Source organism: Aquarana catesbeiana, linkage group LG04 (genome assembly GCF_042186555.1).
Source record: "Aquarana catesbeiana isolate 2022-GZ linkage group LG04, ASM4218655v1, whole genome shotgun sequence".
Taxonomy (NCBI): domain Eukaryota; kingdom Metazoa; phylum Chordata; class Amphibia; order Anura; family Ranidae; genus Aquarana; species Aquarana catesbeiana.
Genome location: NC_133327.1, coordinates 368710197 through 368730387, shown reverse-complemented (window position 1 = coordinate 368730387; position 20191 = coordinate 368710197). Strand labels below are relative to the sequence as shown.

General features: G+C 46.3%; 1 protein-coding gene across 3 annotated transcripts in view; it reads right to left on the bottom strand.

Moving 5' to 3' along the window:
• Nucleotides 1–14511, bottom strand: part of CEP57L1 (centrosomal protein 57 like 1) — a 70098-nt gene extending 55587 nt beyond the window's left edge. For all 3 annotated transcript variants that reach the window (XM_073627050.1, XM_073627051.1, XM_073627052.1), the window contains exon 1: nt 14361–14511. In XM_073627050.1, the coding sequence (XP_073483151.1) occupies nt 14361–14453 (93 nt within the window). In that variant the 5' untranslated portion in view covers nt 14454–14511. The remainder of the gene's footprint in view (nt 1–14360) is intronic.
• Between the last annotated feature and the right edge of the window lie 5680 nt (nt 14512–20191).

The window sequence follows — 20191 nt, the reverse complement described above, 5'->3', positions numbered from 1 at the left end:
GAGTTTTTCCTTCAGATAAATATTCAGACAAAACCATATAATATGAGGTCAAACCTTAGGAGCTTCAATGTGTATGCAATCAGGCAGGACCTTGCACTACATGGTTTTGGTAAATCTGATGGTGTGTATGGGGCTTTACAGGTCTCCTCCCCTCTCCCACCCTGTGAACGGACAGTAAAAGAAGAAACAATGTGGGAGATTTACTAAAACTGGAGCACTGAATCTGGTGCAGCTGTGCATGGTAGCCCAGTGCTGGGAAAAGGCCATTTGGTGCCCAGGGTAAAGATGGCAAACTGCGCCCCCCCCCCCCCCCCATCTCCACATCCCCCCACTGTAATATCCACAATCTCCCCCCACTGTATTATCCACATCTCCCCCCACTGTAATATCCACATCTCCCCCCACTGTAATATCCACATCTCCCCCCACTGTAATATCCACAATCTCCCCCACTGTAATATCCACATCTCCCCCACTGTAATATCCACATCTCCCCCATACATCACAGTCCGCTCAGCCCCCCCACCCTGATGTCCTCAGCCCACCACATCACAGCCCTCAACAACTCCACTTTAATGTCCTCAGCGAGTCAGCACACACTTTCCTCCATTTCAATGTCCTCACTCCCTGTAACTTCGCCCCCTCCCTCACTTACCTTGCACAGACCGAAGATCGGAGGGAGGCACGGCATGTCTCGGATGGAGGGTGGGTGTTGCAAGACGGTGATTGGTTGCTAAGACCGCCCTTCATCCTAGCAGCCAATCACCTGCTTGTTAACCTCCGGCAGCTCCGCCCTCCATCCAGAACTGTCCCGCCTCGCGCTATCGGCTCTGTTTGAGGATTACAGAGACGGCAAGGGGAAGAAAAGGCTGCTAAATGGCAGTCCCGCGACGGGCCGCATAGGAGAGTGCGGCGGTCCGCATTTGGCCCACGGTAAGCCATTTAGTGATACCCATTTTAGAAGGAGGACACTTCACTGCGCACCCCCAATAAATTGTCCCGCCCACCCCTTGTACCGGCTCTGTGGTAGCCAATCTGCTTCTAACTTCAGCTTGTTCAATTAAGCTGAAAATAGGCACACGTTCACATCGGGCTGTTTTGACATGTAACAGCACCGTACCGATTCCCAAAAGTGGTTTCTGCACTACGTTTGGCGATCTCCGGGAACAATTTCAATAGACATCTGTGCAGGAACCCGCACAGATGTCTCTGAAATTGCTCCTGAAGTTGGACTGAAATGCAGGTTTGAAATTGTACGAGTTCAGCTGAAATTGCACGATTTCAAACCTAGGCTTAAACCTAGAAGCTGATTGGTTTCTATGCAGAGCTGCACCAGATTTTGCATGCTCCAGTTTTAGTAAATCTCCACCAATGAGCTCATCTCTCTGCCACTCTGATCTCTGCCATCATCAGCATGATCCTTGCACTGCAGCACAACTACCGTAATTAGCTCCTTGTGCTGCCTCTCCTTTCCCTAGTTGGTGCTCTACTATACAGGGCTTGCAAAAAGCTTATAACAAAGTCAGATTCAGATACTGCTTGCATTTAAAAACAAACCATATTGAAAATGAACCCTTACCCCCCTAAATGACAACCCCAAATTCTTTAGACAGGTGAGTGAGTATGTGAATTTAGGGACAACCCAGCATAACAGGCAGGGGGGGGGGGTTAAAAAAAAAACAAACACAGGGAGGAGTACAATTCCTCTTTATGCATGCATTAATGATCTGATTATCTGATCTGATGTACGCTTAATGTACATGGGACGTTTCAAAAACCTCTCCTGAACGATTTAATTGACAGATAGGAACCGACGTTTAAAAATGTCTGTTTCGCCACGTTTACAAGGGTTTTTTTTCCTCAAATAGTCAAAAATGCATCTCCATAAAAAAAAAAATGCCTGTAAACGAAAAGCGGCTAAACACAAGTTACCGCATTTACAGGCATTTGCCATTTCAAATGCCTCTGAACATCCATCCTGAACGCATTTTTTTTGCTTTCCAAAAAATGCTTCTAAACTCAACTGCCTAGAAACTACTATAAATGACCCTGTGTACATGTACTGATAAGATAACAGAGGAGAGTTCAGGGGCAGCTGAAAAAAATGCCCAACTGCTCTTAAACGTCCGTTTACCAGCAGCAGTCAGACATCTCAAGTCTCCCACGAGGTGTGGGAGACTCCCGCATTTCTGCGGCGGCTCCCGCACACCCACAAGTGCCTCCCAGGAATGATCGGTGTGGTGGGGAACAGCTGTGAAGACCTTTTGTAGGAGGTTTTATTTCACCTCTGTATATCACCTGAGGCCAGTCACTTCACTGGGAATATGTAAGGTTTTACAAAGGGAGCAGGCTGATAGCGGGCACTAAAAACATGGCTCAACCATGCATTTTTAACTGCAAGTCTAAACGAGCCCTTAAAATGCTCACATAAAACTCCAGATTACATTCTTTACTTATTGAAATATTTAGCAAAGGTGTAAATGCACTTTTCATTTCAGGCTAAACCTTACAGTATTACCAAATAAATTTTTTTGCTACAAAGGTTTCCTCAAAACAGTCAATTTAGGAAACCATATAATAAAAGCGCAGAGCATGTACTGAAATGGTTACATAATTTGGCCTCATGAATAAGGACACTTTGCAGCTCCTGTGGGGGGGGGGGGGGGGGGCAGGCTGCCCCGGGTGCCACATATTGGGGGGTGTCAGGCCAGCTATCAGGGATGGGACAAGGCAGGGCGGGTGCCCTGTAGCTGCCCCGGCTCTCTATATGCGTGCCAGTCAGCAGCTGCTGCTCTGTGTTATTCAGCTGACAGTCAGGCTCTTTACTGCCACCTCTGGCTGCTTCCTGCATGTGCACCCCTCGTGTGTACTGCCAGTACTATATTTTGGATTGCAGCTCTTCTTGTGTCTCACAGGGTGTGTGTGTGAGGCAGCTGAGTGTCTACGGGTGTGTTGAGGGGCTGAGCGCGTAGACGTGTGAGGGGGGGCTGAGTGGGTAGACGTGTGGGGGGGGGCTGAGTGCGTTACGTGTGAGGGGGGGGCTGAGTGCGTTACGTGTGAGGGGGGGGGGCTGAGTGCGTTACGTGTGAGGGGGGGGCTGAGTGCGTTACGTGTGAGGGGGGGGGCTGAGTGCGTTACGTGTGAGGGGGGGGCTGAGTGTGTTACGTGTGAGGGGGGGGCTGAGTGCGTTACGTGTGAGGGGGGGGCTGAGTGCGTTACGTGTGAGGGGGGGCTGAGTGCGTTACGTGTGAGGGGAGGGGCTGAGTGCGTTACGTGTGAGGGGAGGGGCTGAGTGCGTTACGTGTGAGGGGAGGGGCTGAGTGCGTTACGTGTGAGGGGAGGGGCTGAGTGCGTTACGTGTGAGGGGGGGCTGAGTGCGTTACGTGTGAGGGGGGCTGAGTGCGTTACGTGTGAGGGGGGGCTGAGTGCGTTACGTGTGAGGGGGGGGCTGAGTGCGTTACGTGTGAGGGGGGGGCTGAGTGCGTTACGTGTGAGGGGGGGCTGAGTGCGTTACGTGTGAAGGGGGGGCTGAGTGCGTTACGTGTGAAGGGGGGGCTGAGTGCATTACGTGAGGGGGGGCTGAGTGCGTAGATGCGTGAGGGGTGGCTGAGTGCGTAGACGCGTGAGGGGGGGCTGAGTGCGTAGACGTGTGAGGGGGGCTGAGTGTGTAGACGTGTGAGGGGGGGCTGAGTGCGTACAGACATGATCAGTGAAGGTGGGGTGCCAGATAGGGGTGCCAGATATAGGATCCGCCCTGGTGCCAAATGCTCTAGGTACGCCCCTGGTGCTCAGGCTTTAAAGTGGTTGTAAACCCTTTATAACCACTTTTACCTACAGGTAAGCCTATAATGAGGTTTAGGAGTGTGTCTATGGGAATGTTTGACCATTCTTCCAGAAGCACATTTGTGAGGTCAGGCACTGATAGACGAGAAGGCCTGGCTCGCAGTCTCCTCTCTAATTCATCCCAAAAGGTGTTCTATCTAGTTGAGGTCATGACTCTGTGCAGGCCAGTCAAGTTCCTCCATGTCTTTATGGACATGCTTTGTGCTCTGGTATGCAGTCATGCTGAAACAGGAAGGGGCCATCCACAAACTGTTCCCACAAAGTTGGGAGCATGAAATTGTCCAAAATGTCTGGGTATCCCGACACCTTTATGGCTCGATTCACATCCATGCATGTTGCTTTTGAGAACGTTTGCAGTGCTTTCCACATTTTTTTAACAGCATTTTTACTGCAATTTGCTTTTGTGTTGTTTTTCCTACATTCACTGTATATAGCCAGTTGCTAAGAAGCAGGCCGGGAAGCCAGCCACCGCGTCCTAAACAGCCGATAAGTTGTCAACCTTGGGTATGACAAGGGGGCCCCCAGATCCCGGCCCCCCCCTATGTGAATGAGTATGGGGTACATTGTACCCCTACCCATTCACTAAAAAAAGTAGTGTAACGTGACAAAAGACAAGAGACCGTTTTTGACAAGTCCTTTATTAAAAATGTCTTCTTCCCCCACTTCTTCCTCCGGTGTTCCTCGGTGCCGATCTGTCTGCTCCGCTGTCGGACATTTCTTATACAACTATAGGGCGTATGATATCATTCAGACATCACCGTCATCACGGTGATGTCACTGCCCAGGGCATGATGGGTCAGTGACGTCACAATATATAAGAAATGTTCAACATCGGAGCAAAAACACAGCAAAATCACAGTAAAGATGCAGTGCTTGCGCTTTGGATGCGGGTCCATTGAAGTCTATTACATGTAAAATGCGAAAAAAGAAGTCCATGACCCTTTCCAAAAACGCAGAGGCACAAAAATACATTGCTGTAAACATGTTCCGTAGAAATCCATGTTCAAAATAATGTCCTGCATTTCTGCAAAAAGCATGAAAAAACGCATTAAGTAGGGCTGCAACTAACGATTATTTTCATAATCGATTAGTTGACCGATTATTGTTTTGATTAATCGATTATTCGGTTAATAACCTTAAATAAGTGTGGTGCATAATTTAGTTAATGTGTACAGTTTTAAAAAAAAAAAAGGTAATTTAGTGCCGGTTCACACTGATGCGAGTTCATAACGAATGCAATGCGGCAAAAACATTCTAAATTCGCATGTCATCCATAAAGTCATTGTTTTCAATGACGGTCGTTCACATACATGCGTTGCGATTCCCCTACGAATGCGATGCGATAAAAAAAAGGGTCTTGTGCGAGTTTACTGCGTTGCGAATTTTGTCTCCATAGACATCAATGGAAATCGTTCTGGAATCGCATTATTGGTTCAGATATGTGAGAATTCCACCACACTACTCTCCACAAAAACCAGGAAGTGCACAGGAAGTTAACACCTTTTTTTTTTTACATTAGGATTGCATTGGCTAGAACATCAATCGCAGCTATGTCCAACTCCTGAAATTCGCTGTAAAATCGCACCTCACACAGGACAAAAAAAACGGAACAAATTCACAGCGCAGCAGTGTGAACCGGCACTTATTCTTAAATATCTCTATGCAGTGGTAAATATAAATAACCAACTATATGGTTAGGGAGCAAAATATTGAATCCACTCTGAGAATAACAGACAGAAGAGACATACTGTATATACTATTAGAGAAGATATACTGTATAAACTATTAGAGGAGAGATATACTGTATATACTATTAGAGGAGAGATATACTGTATATACTATTAGAGGAAATATACTGTATAAACTATTAGAGGAGAGATATACTGTATATACTATTAGAGGAGAGATATACTGTATATACTATTAGAGGAGAGATATACTGTATATACTATTAGAGGAAATATACTGTATAAACTATTAGAGGAGATATACTGTATATACTATTAAAGGGTGAATCTGGTAAATATCACCAGACTCAGTGATCACATTTTTTTTTTTTTTATTAAAAACAAAAACAATGTCTTCCTTCAAAAAAAATTTAATTTTAAGAACATTCGTTCTTTCATTCAGTTAATGTACAAAGATTTTTCGTCTGAATATTCTCGTCTGAAAATTGATCCGTGTGGCCAGCATAAGGCTCAGTAGTTTGCTTTTCATCTGTTTCTGCAGTGCTTTTTGCTGTGCGTTTTGATTTTTGTGCACGCGATTTTGCTGTGATTTGTGTTTTTGCATTTTTTTGGCCAATTTGTTGTTGGGCAGATTAAAAAAACACATATTGCTGCAAAAACGCATTACATGCTTTTCGCAGCTTCTCTATTGAAGTATATTGAACCAAAAAAAGCACCGTTTTGCGTGAACGTGTCCCATAGGAAACCATGTGAAAGAACTGTAGTGCGTTTCTGCAAAAAAGCACCAAAAAAAAAAAAACAGGTCTAAGACGTTTAGTAACATAATGGGGTGAAAAAAAACTAAAATGAGCCCTTTTACAGTACAAAAAAAAGCAGATAATCACTACTGTAAGGGGTTAATTTTTTGTGTGTAGAACTGTGAAAGTAATATTTGCATTAGCGATTATTTGCTCTTTTTGTACTATAAAGGGCTCATTTTAGGTTTTTTTTAACCCCATTATGTTACTGGCCGAATAATCGATTATGAAAATAGTAATCGATTAATTTCATAAATTGATTAATCGATTAGTTGTTTCAGCCCTAGCATTAAGCCCAACCCCTGAAAAAAACAACCCCAGACCATAATCCCCCCTTCACCAAATGATTTGGACCAGTTCACAAAGCAAGGTCCATAAAGATATGGATAAGCAAGTTTGGGGTTGACCTCAACCCGGTAGAACACCTTTGGGATGAATTAGAGCAGAGACTGCAAGCCAGGCCTTCTCATCCACATCAGTGCCTGACCTCACCAATGTGCTTCTGGAAGAATGGTCAAACACTCACATAGACACACTCCTAAACCTTGTGGACAGCCTTCCCAGAAGAGTTGAAGCTGTAAAGGTTGGGCCAACTCAATATTAAAGCCTACGGACTAATGCCCTGTACACACGATCGGACTTTCCAACGGAATATGTGCGATCGGAGCTTGTTGTCGGAAATTCCGACCGTGTGTAGGCTCCATCTGACTTTTTTCCATCGGAATTTCCGGCACACAAAGTTTGAGAGCAGGCTATAAAATTTTCCGACAACAAAATCTGTTTGCGTAAATTCCGACCGTGTGTGGACAATTCCGATGCACAAAGTGCCACGCATGCTCAGAATAAATTAAGAAACGAAAGCTATTGGCTACTGCCCCGTTTATAGTCCCAACGTACGCGTTTTACGTCACCGCGTTCAGAACGATCAGAGTTTCCGAGAACTTTATGCGACTGTCTGTATGCAAAACAAGTTTGAGCCAACATCCGTCGGAAAAAATCCATGGATTTTGTTGTCGGAATGTCCGATTGTGTGTACAGGGCATTAGACTGTGACGCCATTAAAGTTCATGTGCGTGTCAAAGCGGGCGGCCCAATACTTTTGACAATATAGTGTATATTGAAACCAATTGATAGATATACTGACAAGAAAAAATGTCAACATTTATTAATAGACCATTCTATTCTGTTCTATACAAATGTACATTATTCCTGTAGCAATCATATGATCGTACTATATCCCATTTTGCAAAACTTTTTTTAAAATATGCTTTTGTTAATGTATATTTGACAAATCCACGTGTCTTGATTCAAGCTTTACTGCAGATGTCTATACATTATATGAGACACAAATGCATGGGCATCATTGGTATAAATTAGGAAAGGTAGCCAGAGGTTTCTGTTTAATGAAAAAAAATATTTATGGCAATAAACAAAGAAAAAAACAAAAAAAAAAAAAAAAAACCAAACACATTCAACGCTGTTTTATATTCACGAAATATACAAATATAGTAAACATTTTTAGATAGAGTGCTTTTTTTTATGCGCTAAATAGCAAACAGCAGGTCTTTTGCTGTAAACAGAAGAAGAAAATAACTTCTGCCAAATAGGCAGAGTGGGAATGGAAGGGTTAGTTCTACACCACACTGGATAAACATACAGTTAAGTCCATATATATTTGGACACAGGCACAATTTTCATACTTTTGGCTCTGTACACCAGAGTTAAGAAGAAACAATCCAAATGAATTTGAAGTAGGGATTGACTGATATTGTTTTTTCGGTGCCAATACGATACCAATATTTTGGCTACCTCTCCTACCGATATTTTTTGCCGAAATTTTGTACATTTAAAAAAAAAAAAATTATGGTTTACACTTTTATTTTAATTTTTTTTTGTTTTTTTATCACTGTTATTGCTGTCACAAGGAATGTAAACATCATTTGTGACAGTAATAGGCATGTGAGAGGTACTCTTTATGGAGAGATCAGGGGTCTATTAGACCCCAAACCCCCTCCTCTGCACTTCAAAGTATTCAAAAAACGTCAAGATCGGCGTTTTTGAATACTTAATTTTTTTTAAACTGGCACCCTTAAGATGCTAGTAATCCGTGAAGTGATGTCATGACATGCCAGCTGGTTGCTCAGGCCTCCCGATGGGACGGTAGAGCCCGGGCGAGCGGCAGAAGGTGGTGGTGGAGGAGCGTCCCTTCCCGCTGCTTGTAATAATAGCCGAACGGCTGCTGAGCCGAATCGGTTATTATTAAAATAAAGTCGACTATAAAGAACTGTACCGGGGTCATGCATGCAGCTGCATGCATGACTCAGGTAAAATCCCTTGAAGCAATATTGGTAATATCGGTCAGTTTTTTGACTGATACTTCTAAAAAAGTGAATATCGGCCACACCGATAATCGGTCGACCCCTAATTTGCAGAGCAGATTTCCAGCTTTAATTTAAGGGGTTGAACATAAATATCAAGTACAAATTTTAGGAACTGCAACCATTTTTGTTCACAACCCCCCCCCCCCCCCCTTTCAGGGGCTCAAATAGAATTGGACAAATGAATATAATCATAAATAAAATGTTCATTTTTAAATATTTTGTTGAGAATCCTTTACTGGCAATGACTGCCTGAAGTCTGGAACCCATGGACATTACTAAAGACTGGGTTTCCTCCTTTCTGATGCTTTGCCAGGCTCTAACTGCAGCTGTCTTCAGTTCTTTGTTTGTGGATCTTTCTGCCTTTAGTTTGCCTTCAGCAAGTGAAATGCATGCTCAATTGGGTTGAGATCAGGTGACTGACTTGGCCATTGCAGTATATTCCACTTCTTTTCCTACAAAAGCTCCTGGGTTGCTTTTGTAGTGTGCTTTGGATCATTGTCCATCTGTACTGTGAAGCGCCGTCCAATCAACTTTTGCTGCATTTGGCTGAATCTGGGCTGACAGTATATCTCTAAACACTGCAGAATTCATCCGGCTGCTTCTGTCTTGTGTCACGTCATCAATAAACACCAATGACCCAGGGCCACTGGAAGCCATGCATATGCCCATGCCATCATACTGCCTCCACCATGTTTTACAGATGACGTTGTGTGCTTTGGATCATGAGCTGTTCCAAGCCTGCTCCACATTTTTTTCTTCCCGTCATTCTGGTACAGATTAATCTTAGTTTCATCCATCCAAAGAATGCTTTTCCAGAACTGGTCTGGCTTTTTTAGATGTTTTTTGGCAAAGTCTAATCTGGCTTTTCTATTCTTCAGGCTTATGAATGGTTTGCACCTTCTGGTGAATCCTCTGTACCCACAAATTTTTATTCTAGTTTATGAATAGTCGTTGACAAGACCAAACTCTTCCCGGTCGTTCCTTGATTCCGATCAGGCGTGTTTGTGCTTTTGACTTTTGTGTGACGATTTCTCTACTGACCATCCGAAAATCAGACGTTGAGTTCACATTCGACAAAAATTTTATAACCAGCACATCCAGCTTTTGTCTGACAAAAAAGTGAAATCAGCTGTGGAAAGCACCATACTAACAATCCGAAAATCCACAGACAGCTCGTCTTAAGACTTTTCCCATGTGATTTTCGTATCATGCATACGAGGCCTTTATTATCAACTTCAGACCTTTCACCTGCTTTAGGCCCCTTTCACAATGGGGTGCTTTGCAGGCACTACAGTGCTAAAAATAGCGCCTGCAAAGCGCCCTGAAACAGCCACTGCTGTGTCTCCAATGTGAAAGCCCGAGCGCTTTCACACTGGAGCGATGCGCTTGCAGAATAGTCAAAAAAGCCCTGCTAGCGGCCAAATAGCGTGGCTAAACAATGGTAATGCGCCTCTTTACCAACGCCCACCATGCTCCAGTGTGAAAGTAACCTAATTGATGAAGAAATAACGAAGGAGTAGCCCACACCTGCCCATGAAACAGCTTTTGATTCAAATGTCCAATTACTTTTGGTCTCTTGAAAAAGGGGGATGACTATTCTTAAGAGATGTAATTCCTAAAGCCTTCCTCCAATTTGGATGTACATACCCTCAAATTAAACCCCTGAGTATGCACTTTCAGCCCATATCCATTACATAACTATAGCTTAAATATGTTTTGGTAAATACTTGAAAAAACGAAAATTGTGCCTGTGTCCAAAAATATATGGATTGAACTGTATATGGACGTTTCCAATACCCCTAAGGGTTAGTTCTGCTGCATGCTGCAAGGCTGAGGAAAGCACTTCTGGACAATGCTGTGGTGGGTTATTTTTGTACACTGGAATCTAGCTCCACAGTAAAAGGAGGGTAAGCTATCTCCACAGTAAGAAAGGTAATCGAGCTCCACAGCGAGGGAGGTAATCAAGCTCCACAGCACAGTGAGAGAGGTAATCGGGCTCCACAGTAAGCCCTGGTTCACACTGCCGCGACTTGTCATGCGACTTGAGAGTTCAAAGCCGCATGACAAGTCACCCCCTTATTAGCAGCAATGGAACTGCTCTAATTAGGGTTGTCCCGATACCGATACTAGTATCGGTATCAGCACCGATACCGAGCATTTGCCCAAGTACTTGTACTCGGGCAAATGCTCCCGATGCTTCCCCCGATACCTAGAGGACAGCTGTGATCGGCGCGTGGGGGAGTTACAAGATTCTCCCCCAGCGGCTTTCAGCAGCTTTAGTGACATACAGCGGCCCCCTCCGTTCCTCTGTCCCCCTCCGCTGTCCCCTCCGTTCCTCTCTCCTTCCCTGTGCCTCTCCGCTGTCCCCTCCGTTCTGCTGTGTCTCTCCGCTGTCCCCCTCCGTTCCTCTCTCCTTCCCTGTGCCTCTCCGCTGTCCCCTCCGTTCCTCTCTCCTTCCCTGTGCCTCTCCGCTGTCCCCTCCGTTCCTCTCTCCTTCCCTGTGTCTCTCCGTTGTCCCCTCCGTTCTGCTGTGTCTCTCCGCTGTCCCTCTCCGTTCCTCTCTCCTTCCCTGTGCCTCTCCGCTGTCCCCTCCGTTCTGCTGTGTCTCTCCGCTCCTCTCTCCTTCCCTGTGCCTCTCCGCTGTCCCCTCCGTTCTGCTGTGTCTCTCCGCTGTCCCTCTCCGTTCCTCTCTCCTTCCCTGTGCCTCTCCGCTGTCCCCTCCGTTCTGCTGTGTCTCTCCGCTGTCCCCCTCCGTTCCTCTCTCCTTCCCTGTGCCTCTCCGCTGTCCCCTCCGTTCCTCTCTCCTTCCCTGTGCCTCTCCGCTGTCCCCTCCGTTCCTCTCTCCTTCCCTGTGCCTCTCCGTTGTCCCCTCCGTTCTGCTGTGTCTCTCCGCTGTCCCTCTCCGTTCCTCTCTCCTTCCCTGTGCCTCTCCGCTGTCCCCTCCGTTCTGCTGTGTCTCTCCGCTCCTCTCTCCTTCCCTGTGCCTCTCCGCTGTCCCCTCCGTTCTGCTGTGTCTCTCCGCTGTCCCTCTCCGTTCCTCTCTCCTTCCCTGTGCCTCTCCGCTGTCCCCTCCGTTCCCCTCTCCTTCTCTGTCCCCTCCGTTCTGCTGTCTCTCTCCGCTGTGTGAATGGACAGAGTCAGCTGACTTGTAATCTCTTGTGATTACGATGTGTCAGTTTATGAACGGAGAGGAGCTGCTGTCTTCTCTCCATTCATTCTCAGTGCAGCTGAGGCTGCAGACAAGGGGACTGGGAAATCTCTATCCTCTGTCTCTTTCTCTGTCTCAAGGGGGAGATATCAGAGGTCTGTTAAGACCCCTGATATCTCACCAAAGCCCCCCAACAGGGCTGAATTAAAAAAAAAAAAAAAAAAAACCATATAAAGAATAAAAAAAATATTATTGTAAAAAATAAAAATTGTAAAAAAACAAAACAAAAAAAAACACACACACATACACCGTTCACCCCCCCCCCCCCCCCAAAAAAAATAAAGAAAACACTGTTAAAAAAAAACAAAAAAAAAAAAAACACTGTCACGTGACATTAAAAAAAAAAAAAAGTATCGGTATCGGCGAGTACTTGAAAAAAAAGTATCGGTTCTTGTACTCGGTCCTAAAAAAGTGGTATCGGGACAACCCTAGCTCTAATAGGAGCAACTTGAGTCGCTCGGACTTAGAAAAAGGTTCCTGCACTACTTTTGCTGCAATTTCAATACGATTTGCATTGCATTCTCTTAAAGAAGTCATATGCAAGCCGCGATGAAGGATGTCGGATTCATATACGTAGTTATATAGTTAGTCAGGTTGAAAAAAGACACAAGTCCAACCAAAAAAAATGAAATAAAAAATACAATCCCATAACCACAGTTGATCCAGAGGAAGGCGAAAAACCCCAGCAAAGTATGCTCCAATTTGCTACAGCAGGGAAAAAATTCCTTCTTGATCCCCAAGAGGCAATCGGATTTTCCTTGGAACAACTTTACCTATGAATGTTAGTACCCAGTTATATTATGTACATTTAGAAAAGAATCCAGGCCTTTTTTAAAGCCTAGCGCCACAGTAAGGGGAGGCCGCCTAGCGCCACAGTAAGGGGAGGCCGCCTAGCGCCACAGTAAGGGGAGGCCGCCTAGCGCCACAGTAAGGGGAGGCCGCCTAGCGCCACAGTAAGGGGAGGCCGCCTAGCGCCACAGTAAGGGGAGGCCGCCTAGCGCCACAGTAAGGGGAGGCCGCCTAGCGCCACAGTAAGGGGAGGCCGCCTAGCGCCACAGTAAAGGGAGGCCGCCTAGCGCCACAGTAAAGGGAGGCCGCCTAGCGCCACAGTAAAGGGAGGCCGCCTAGCTCCACAGTAAAGGGAGGCCGCCTAGCTCCACAGTAAAGGGAGGCCTCCTAGCTCCACAGTAAAGGGAGGCCTCCTAGCTCCACAGTAAGGATGAGCTTCGGCGTGTTTGCATGCTGCACGTGCCGAGCACGCCAGGAAGTCGGCACGGCGTAGCGCTAATCACAAGCAGTGAGACATTTCCCGATGTGCGGCTGCAGAGATCGGGAAATGTCTCACTGCCTGTGATTAGCGCTGCGTCTCGCCGACTTCCTGGCGGGCTCGGCATGTGCAGCATGCGAACACGCCGGAGCTCATCCTTACTCCATAGTAAAGGGAGGCCTCCTAGCTCCACAGTAAAGGGAGGTCTTCTTGCATGTGTGGATGGGAACTTGGTCATCATAAAGGAGGTAATCCAGCTCCACAGCAAGGGGGCAATCTAGCTTCACTATAAAGAGATCCACAATAGGGTGGTGGCAATCTAGATCCACAGTAAGGCTTGGTTCACATGTATGTATATCAGGAGTGTGTACACAATTGTGTGCTTTCTCAGCCTGGATAGAAACGCACTACTCTTTAGAAGATGCATAGGAGGTAATCTATCTCCACAATGCGGGTGGACTATTCAACACTCGGGCCAGTGGATGAACGTGAAGGTAATCTTAATGCACTTGAAGGAAACCATGGTGGAAATTAAGGATGAGCTAAGGCGTGTTCACACAGCCCACGTGCAGAGTCCGCCAGGAAGTTGGCGCTGCGCTAATCACTGCCTGTGATTAGCGCAGCGCCAACTTCCTGGCGGGCTCTGCACGTGGGTTGTGAGAAGACGCCGGAGCTCATCCTTAGTGGAAATCAATCTGCCAGAAGACCTCTTCTGATCACGGCAAGTGTGGCTTGAAAAGCTGCAGACCAGACTAGATCAGCTCAGACTGCTATGACATTTCATAGCTCTGATATGTCACATTGCAGCCTGAAGAATGGAGGGCTCCTGATTTTATGGGAAAACTTCACCCTGTGATATAATAAGGTGAGCAATGTAGTCCTTTGTAACAATCATCAATGATACATCTTCACTCTCCTGTTTTAGTATAGAAACATGTATTGTAATGACAGAACAGATGAGAAGATACATTGCTATGAACCATGCACGACTCAGTGTAACAACAACCCAGGCTCGTTATGTGTAATGTATGAAATGAGGTCATGGTTTGCACTGCAATGACATGCAACATAAATGCACGGCTTGTAAATGGCTGATCGCTGCATTCCATGTAGTCTATGTGCACACAGTCCTATGAGCAGAGCACATCTGACCCAATAAATGACAATGGTCCTTACCTGTGTCCAGGCTGTACAGTGCCGCTGTAAGAAACCACCTCTCTGCAAACTGTGTACACGACGCCAGGGCGGAGCCTCAGTAACCCAGCACATACTGGGCGTCTCCACACGCCTACTTCCTTACTCTTCGCCAATAGGCAGCCAGCAGCTTGTTCTCCAATAGCGTCGCAGATATTATAGTTTAGTAATCCGGATTGGATAAGCATCGGTTTGACGGTTGGTTGTCTGTCAGATTGGCTGGACTGGGGTTAGGGAAGGCGGTGCTTTCTAGCTTCGGGTAGGCGAGGAGAGATTGGATGTGATCTATAGCGAGAGGGGGAGAGGAAGGCGGAGCGGGGTTTTCAGTCAGCAGAGGCCACAAGGAAGGCGGAGAGTGAGCGGGAACGTTAAACAGACGGTTCCTGCTACTGCTAGGCAGTTTATATAGAAATATTCTGTGGGATAGTTGTAAGGTAATTGTAGGCAGGGTAGCTGTATGCAATGGTAAGGGAATTGTCTTCAGGGCAGTGAAGGGTACAGTAGTTGTATGGTAATTTAGGGTAATGGAGTTAAGTGTAGCGCTACCCCCACAGGAGCTGCTGGTATTTTGCCTGGGTCTTCCACACTTTCCCCTTTGCAGTATTACCCACAGCCAGGTGCACATACATTTTTGCTCTCGGGTGTTGTTTTATTGGAGAACCTGGATAGGGTAAGGGATATATAGTATGTTACTTCCAAGTTGAACGATTCACACCAAGGACTCGGAGGAAGTACACCCTGGTGGGTTTTCCTTCCCTGCAAAGTAAAGGCATAATGTGCTAGTATGCGATGCAGATTAGCGCATTATGTGACACTTCCCTGCAAACGAAGCCCATGTCGTCCCTGCCACAGGCTGCATCCATCTTCGACTGTCTTCCTTACGGGGCTGCGGACTCCAGCTGTGCGACTGGCCGAAGCCGCGCGGCGTCACTCCCGTGCATGTGTGCGGGAGCCGCCGGTCACGGCACTCGCTCCTGAAGAAATGGCGCGGGCGGCCGTTCCTTCAGAGCGCATGCACTGATGACATCGTTGGCGCAGTATACAGTGAATGTCTCCTACATGGCGCACGTTTAGTAGATATTTACAGTACCTATATGTAAGCCTTATTCTAGGCGTACCTATAGGTACAACTTACACAGGGAGGTTTACAACCTCTTTAACCGCATCAGCCCCGGAAGATTTTTCCCCCTTCCTGAACAGAGCACTTTTTGCGATTCGGCACTGCATCGCTTTAACTGACAATTGCGCGGTCCTGCGTTGTTGCACCCAAACAAAATTTACGTCCTTTTTTTCCCACAAATAGAGCTTTCTTTTGGTGGTATTTGATCACCTCTTTATTTTTTGTGCTATAAACAAAAAAGAGCAACAATTTTGGAAAAAAATGCATTATTTTTTGCTGTAATAAATATCCCCCAAAAATATACAAAAAAACTTTTTTTTTCCTCAGTTTAGGCCGATATATATTCTTTTACATATTTTTGGTTAAAAAAACCCGCAATAGGCATATATTATTTGGTTTGCGTTATAGCGTCTACAAAATAGGGGATAGATTTATAGCATTTTTATAATTTTTTTTTTTTTTTTGCTAGTAATGGCGGCGATCTGCGATTTTTATCGTGACTGTGACATTATGGCGGACACGTTGGACAATTTTGACACATTTTTGGGACCATTGGCATTAATACAGCAATTGGTGCGATTAAAAATGCATTGATTACTGTAAAAATTTCACTGGTAGTGAAGGGGTTAACACTAGGGGGCAGTGAAGGGGTTAAGTGTGTCCTAGTTTGTGTTCTAACTGAAGAGGGGAACGTGCAGGGGAGATAACAAATCGTCTGTTTATACTCTGTATGAACAGACAATCTGTCTGTTCTCCCCTCAGAGAACTGGAAACTGTGTTTTTACACACACAGTTCCGGGTTCACCGTGTCTCAGTGGTGATCGCGGGAGCCCGGCGGTGATCGAGACCGCTGGGCACTCGCATCGGCTCGGGGGGCGCGCACCCCCTAGAGGCCACAGGGCGAAGCGACGTTACATAACCTCATTTCGCCCAACTGCGTCAGTTGGTCGGCATGTGGTTAACCACTTGAAGACCAGGCCTTTTTCTGATACTTGTTTAGAAGTTTAAATTTTGTATTTTTTTTTGCTAGTAAATTACTTAGAACCCCCAAACATTATATATATTTTTTAAGCAGAAACCCTAGAAAATAAAACGGTGGCCGTTTCAATAGTTTGTCACACTGTATTTGCGCAGTGGTCTTCCAAACTTAATTTTTGGCGAAAAAATACACTTTCACGTATTAAAAAAAAAAAAAAACAGTAAAGTTAGCCTAATTTTTTTGTATAAAGTGACAGATGTTACACCGAGTAAATAAATTTAGAGATACAGAGTAGGTCTAGCGCTAGAATTCTTGCTCATTTTACGTTTACAAAAAAAAATTGTCCTTTTTAACCAGTTGCCGACTAGCCACTGCAGTTATACTGCGGCAAGGTGGCTCAGCTGCGTGAATTGACGTACTGGTACATCGGTTCGTGCACTGGCTTTTGCGTGCTTGCCCGTGGGTCTGGTGGACTTGATGTCGCGATTTTTGCAGCGACTTGAAGCAATGCCTGTGTAATCTTGAGGTCTATGGACCTCAAGTCGGACCAAAGTAGTGCAGGGACTACTTTTAAGTTGCTGTGACTTGAAGTCGCACAGATATGAACGGTACTCATTGCAAATCATGGGGTTTGACTTGTCATGCGACTTTGTAGCCCCAAGTCACAAGACAAGTTGCACAAGTGTGAAAGAGGCCTAAAAGATGATAAAAAATGTCATTAGTGTACAGTGTTGCATGACTGAGTAATTATCATTCAAAATGTGAGAGAGCTGAAAATTGGGGGGGGGGGGGGAGTGTCTGATATTGAGGTGCTTAATCTTGACCCCCTAATCCTATACGATTAGAACTTTTTTTTTATTGCTTGTTCACAATAGAAGCAAGGATGGCTGCTCCTCTCAAAAAGTTATCCATACTAGGATTACTTTTCAGAGAAATTAGACCGGGGGTAAAGAGGTGTTATGTCACCTCCTTGGTGTTTTTTTCAACTGCATAAATTCAGCACCACCTTGCCGCAACCGCTTTCATATGGTTGCAGCACGGCCCCACCCTCGTTCACCTGGGGGTATACTTCAAACTCATATGCGAATGAGCCCTTGGTTGAAATTTGTGTGGCTGCATGTAGAGAAGTCCTTAACCACTTCAGCCCCGGCAGGTCTTACCCCCTTTATGACCAGGCAATTTTTTTTCGATACGGCACTGCATTGCTTCAACTGACAATTTCGCAGTCATGCAACGTTGTACCCAAATAAAATTGATGTCCTTTTTCTCGAATCGTCTTCCAGGGCAGCATCCGAGAGATAGGCTCCTCCTCCCTAAAACAGGAAACACATTAGTCCACCATTATAAATTTCACACTCTTACCTGTGTGCCTCAGTTGTTTGTGTTTCCTCCGGACCCACAGGAGCTGCAAGAACGTTTGTTATTTTATTTTCACCTGTCTCTGTGCTTGTTGCAGGAGACCCCCTGCCAGCATCCCATACAGCCCAAGGGGCTTTGGGAGGGCGAGCAGGCGCAGCACTGGGCAACATTGCTCAAAGCCTGAGATTTCGCCCCTACTGAGGGGTCTGCAATCATCCCCCCAGGCTGCAGGAGGACTCTGTCATCCCCACCCCATGCCGCTGTTAGGCCTGTGTATGCTTCCGCAAGCACCCCCCTCTGGCTTTCCGCAGAATCTGGAGCCCGCCAGGGGGGATGGATACATGCATAGATGGGCGCCCCCCCCCCGCCGCCGACCGCTGCCGAAAACCTCAGCAGCAGAGGGTCTAGCAGGGAGGGTTTTGCACCTTCTAAATTAGGTCCCTGGTGGCTGCGGCTGTCCCCCCAAACGAATCCACCGCTCTCCGGGCGGCGCAGCAGCGTCCTCACCGCCACAGGCCGCTACAGGAAGTCGGGGGTGTACCAAGATGGCGCCGAGGAAGTTCCGCTTCCGGGTTGGCGGCCATTTTCCCGTAGTCTATCTACTACGGAGATAGAGCAGGGACACCTAGGGGCGGGAAGTTTATAAAAAAAAAAAAAAAAAGAGAAAGAAAACAGAATACAAATAGCAAATTTGTTCAATGCTACCCCTCACTACCAGCACAGTTACTCTACAATACAGCGGCATGTGCAGGTGTGTCCACCAACCTGCACGGGGTCAGCCGGGGGCGGGGCCGGAGCTTATGCAGGAAGCAGATAAAAAGGCCTCTAAGCAGAGGATCCTGGTGGCTGATCATGTCTGACGCATCCCCACCCTGCCCTGCAGATCCTGCAAATCAGGACAGCTCCAAGGTAAGCCAGAATATTCTTGAATTATCTCTGTCTTAACCTCTTTACTGCCTATCTACAGGCAGTTCCTTTGACCACCTGAACTCACGGGGTTTTTTTTTTTGTTCTCTATGCTCGCTTGCAGGCAAAGACCCCTGAGGAAAGGAAGGCTAAAGGCAAAACATGTGCCTCATGCAGCCACAGGCTTTCCCCAGATTGGAAAAAGCCCCTGTGTCAGAAATGCTTAGACAAAATGGTGGCAAAAGAATCACAGGGATTTTTGAAAGACCTGCTCAATTCTTTTAAGAAAGAAATTCAGAGCACCATGGCACCACTACGCTCAGCTATAGAGAAATTAGAAACGCCAGCAAGTGTCGCTCAGGCCAGTATCCCATCTACCAGCGGAACACACATTCCAAGGGAGAACAAGGTACAGGCAGAACAAGAGGTGGATTCAGATGAATCTGAACAATCTGAATCAGAAGACGGTATCTGTTCAGACTCAGAGGAGGAAGATGACACGACAGACTGCAACCTGTTTCCTTCTGAGGACACAGACAGTCTTCTCAAAGCCATCACTGACACTCTAGGCATTAAAGAACAGAAAACCGCAGAACTCACTATGCATGACAGAATGTACAAAGGGCTCCAGCCCAAGAAGCCAAGAACGTTCCCGGTACACCAAACACTTAAAGACATAGTCAAAAAGGAATGGGAAGACCCAGAGAAAAAGCTTTTCATCCCCGCCACAATCAAACGCAGATACCCGTTTGCGGAAGCAGACACCAAAACCTGGGCTAAATGCCCCAAGGTGGATGCCTCTCTGGCAAAAATCACGAACAAATCGGACTTGGCTTTTGATGACGCAGGTACCCTCAGCGACCCCATGGACAAGAAAATAGAAGCTCTCCTGAAAAGGGCATGGGAAGCAGGGGCGGCAAACCTAAATCCGGCTATTGCTTCCACCTGCACAGCCCGAACCTTGCTAATCTGGCTAACCCAGCTGCAAGATCTATTGGAGAACAACACACCCAGGGAGGAACTAATTAAAACCATCCCCACACTAACTAGAGCGGCAGCTTTCTTGGCAGATGCTTCAGCAGAAACTGTCAGAATATCCTCTAGGACCACGGCACTACTAAACTCGGCCCGCAGAGCCCTGTGGTTAAAATCCTGGGGGGGGGATGCACCTTCCAAGAACCGTTTATGTGGCATACCATTCACTGGAGACCTACTGTTTGGTCCCGAACTAGAAACAGTCCTGGATAGGACTGCAGCAAAAAATAAGGGATTCCCTCAAACCAAGAAGAGACAAGGGAAGGCGCCCTTTCGGCATTTCAAGAAATTCAATAAGCCAGGGGCAAAAAAGCACTGGGGTCAACAAAACAAGAAAGGCAAAGGTGAATTCATCCTCAAGCCTAATACCCAAAAGAACAAAAAACAATGACTGCCTTCAGGTGGGGGGCAGAT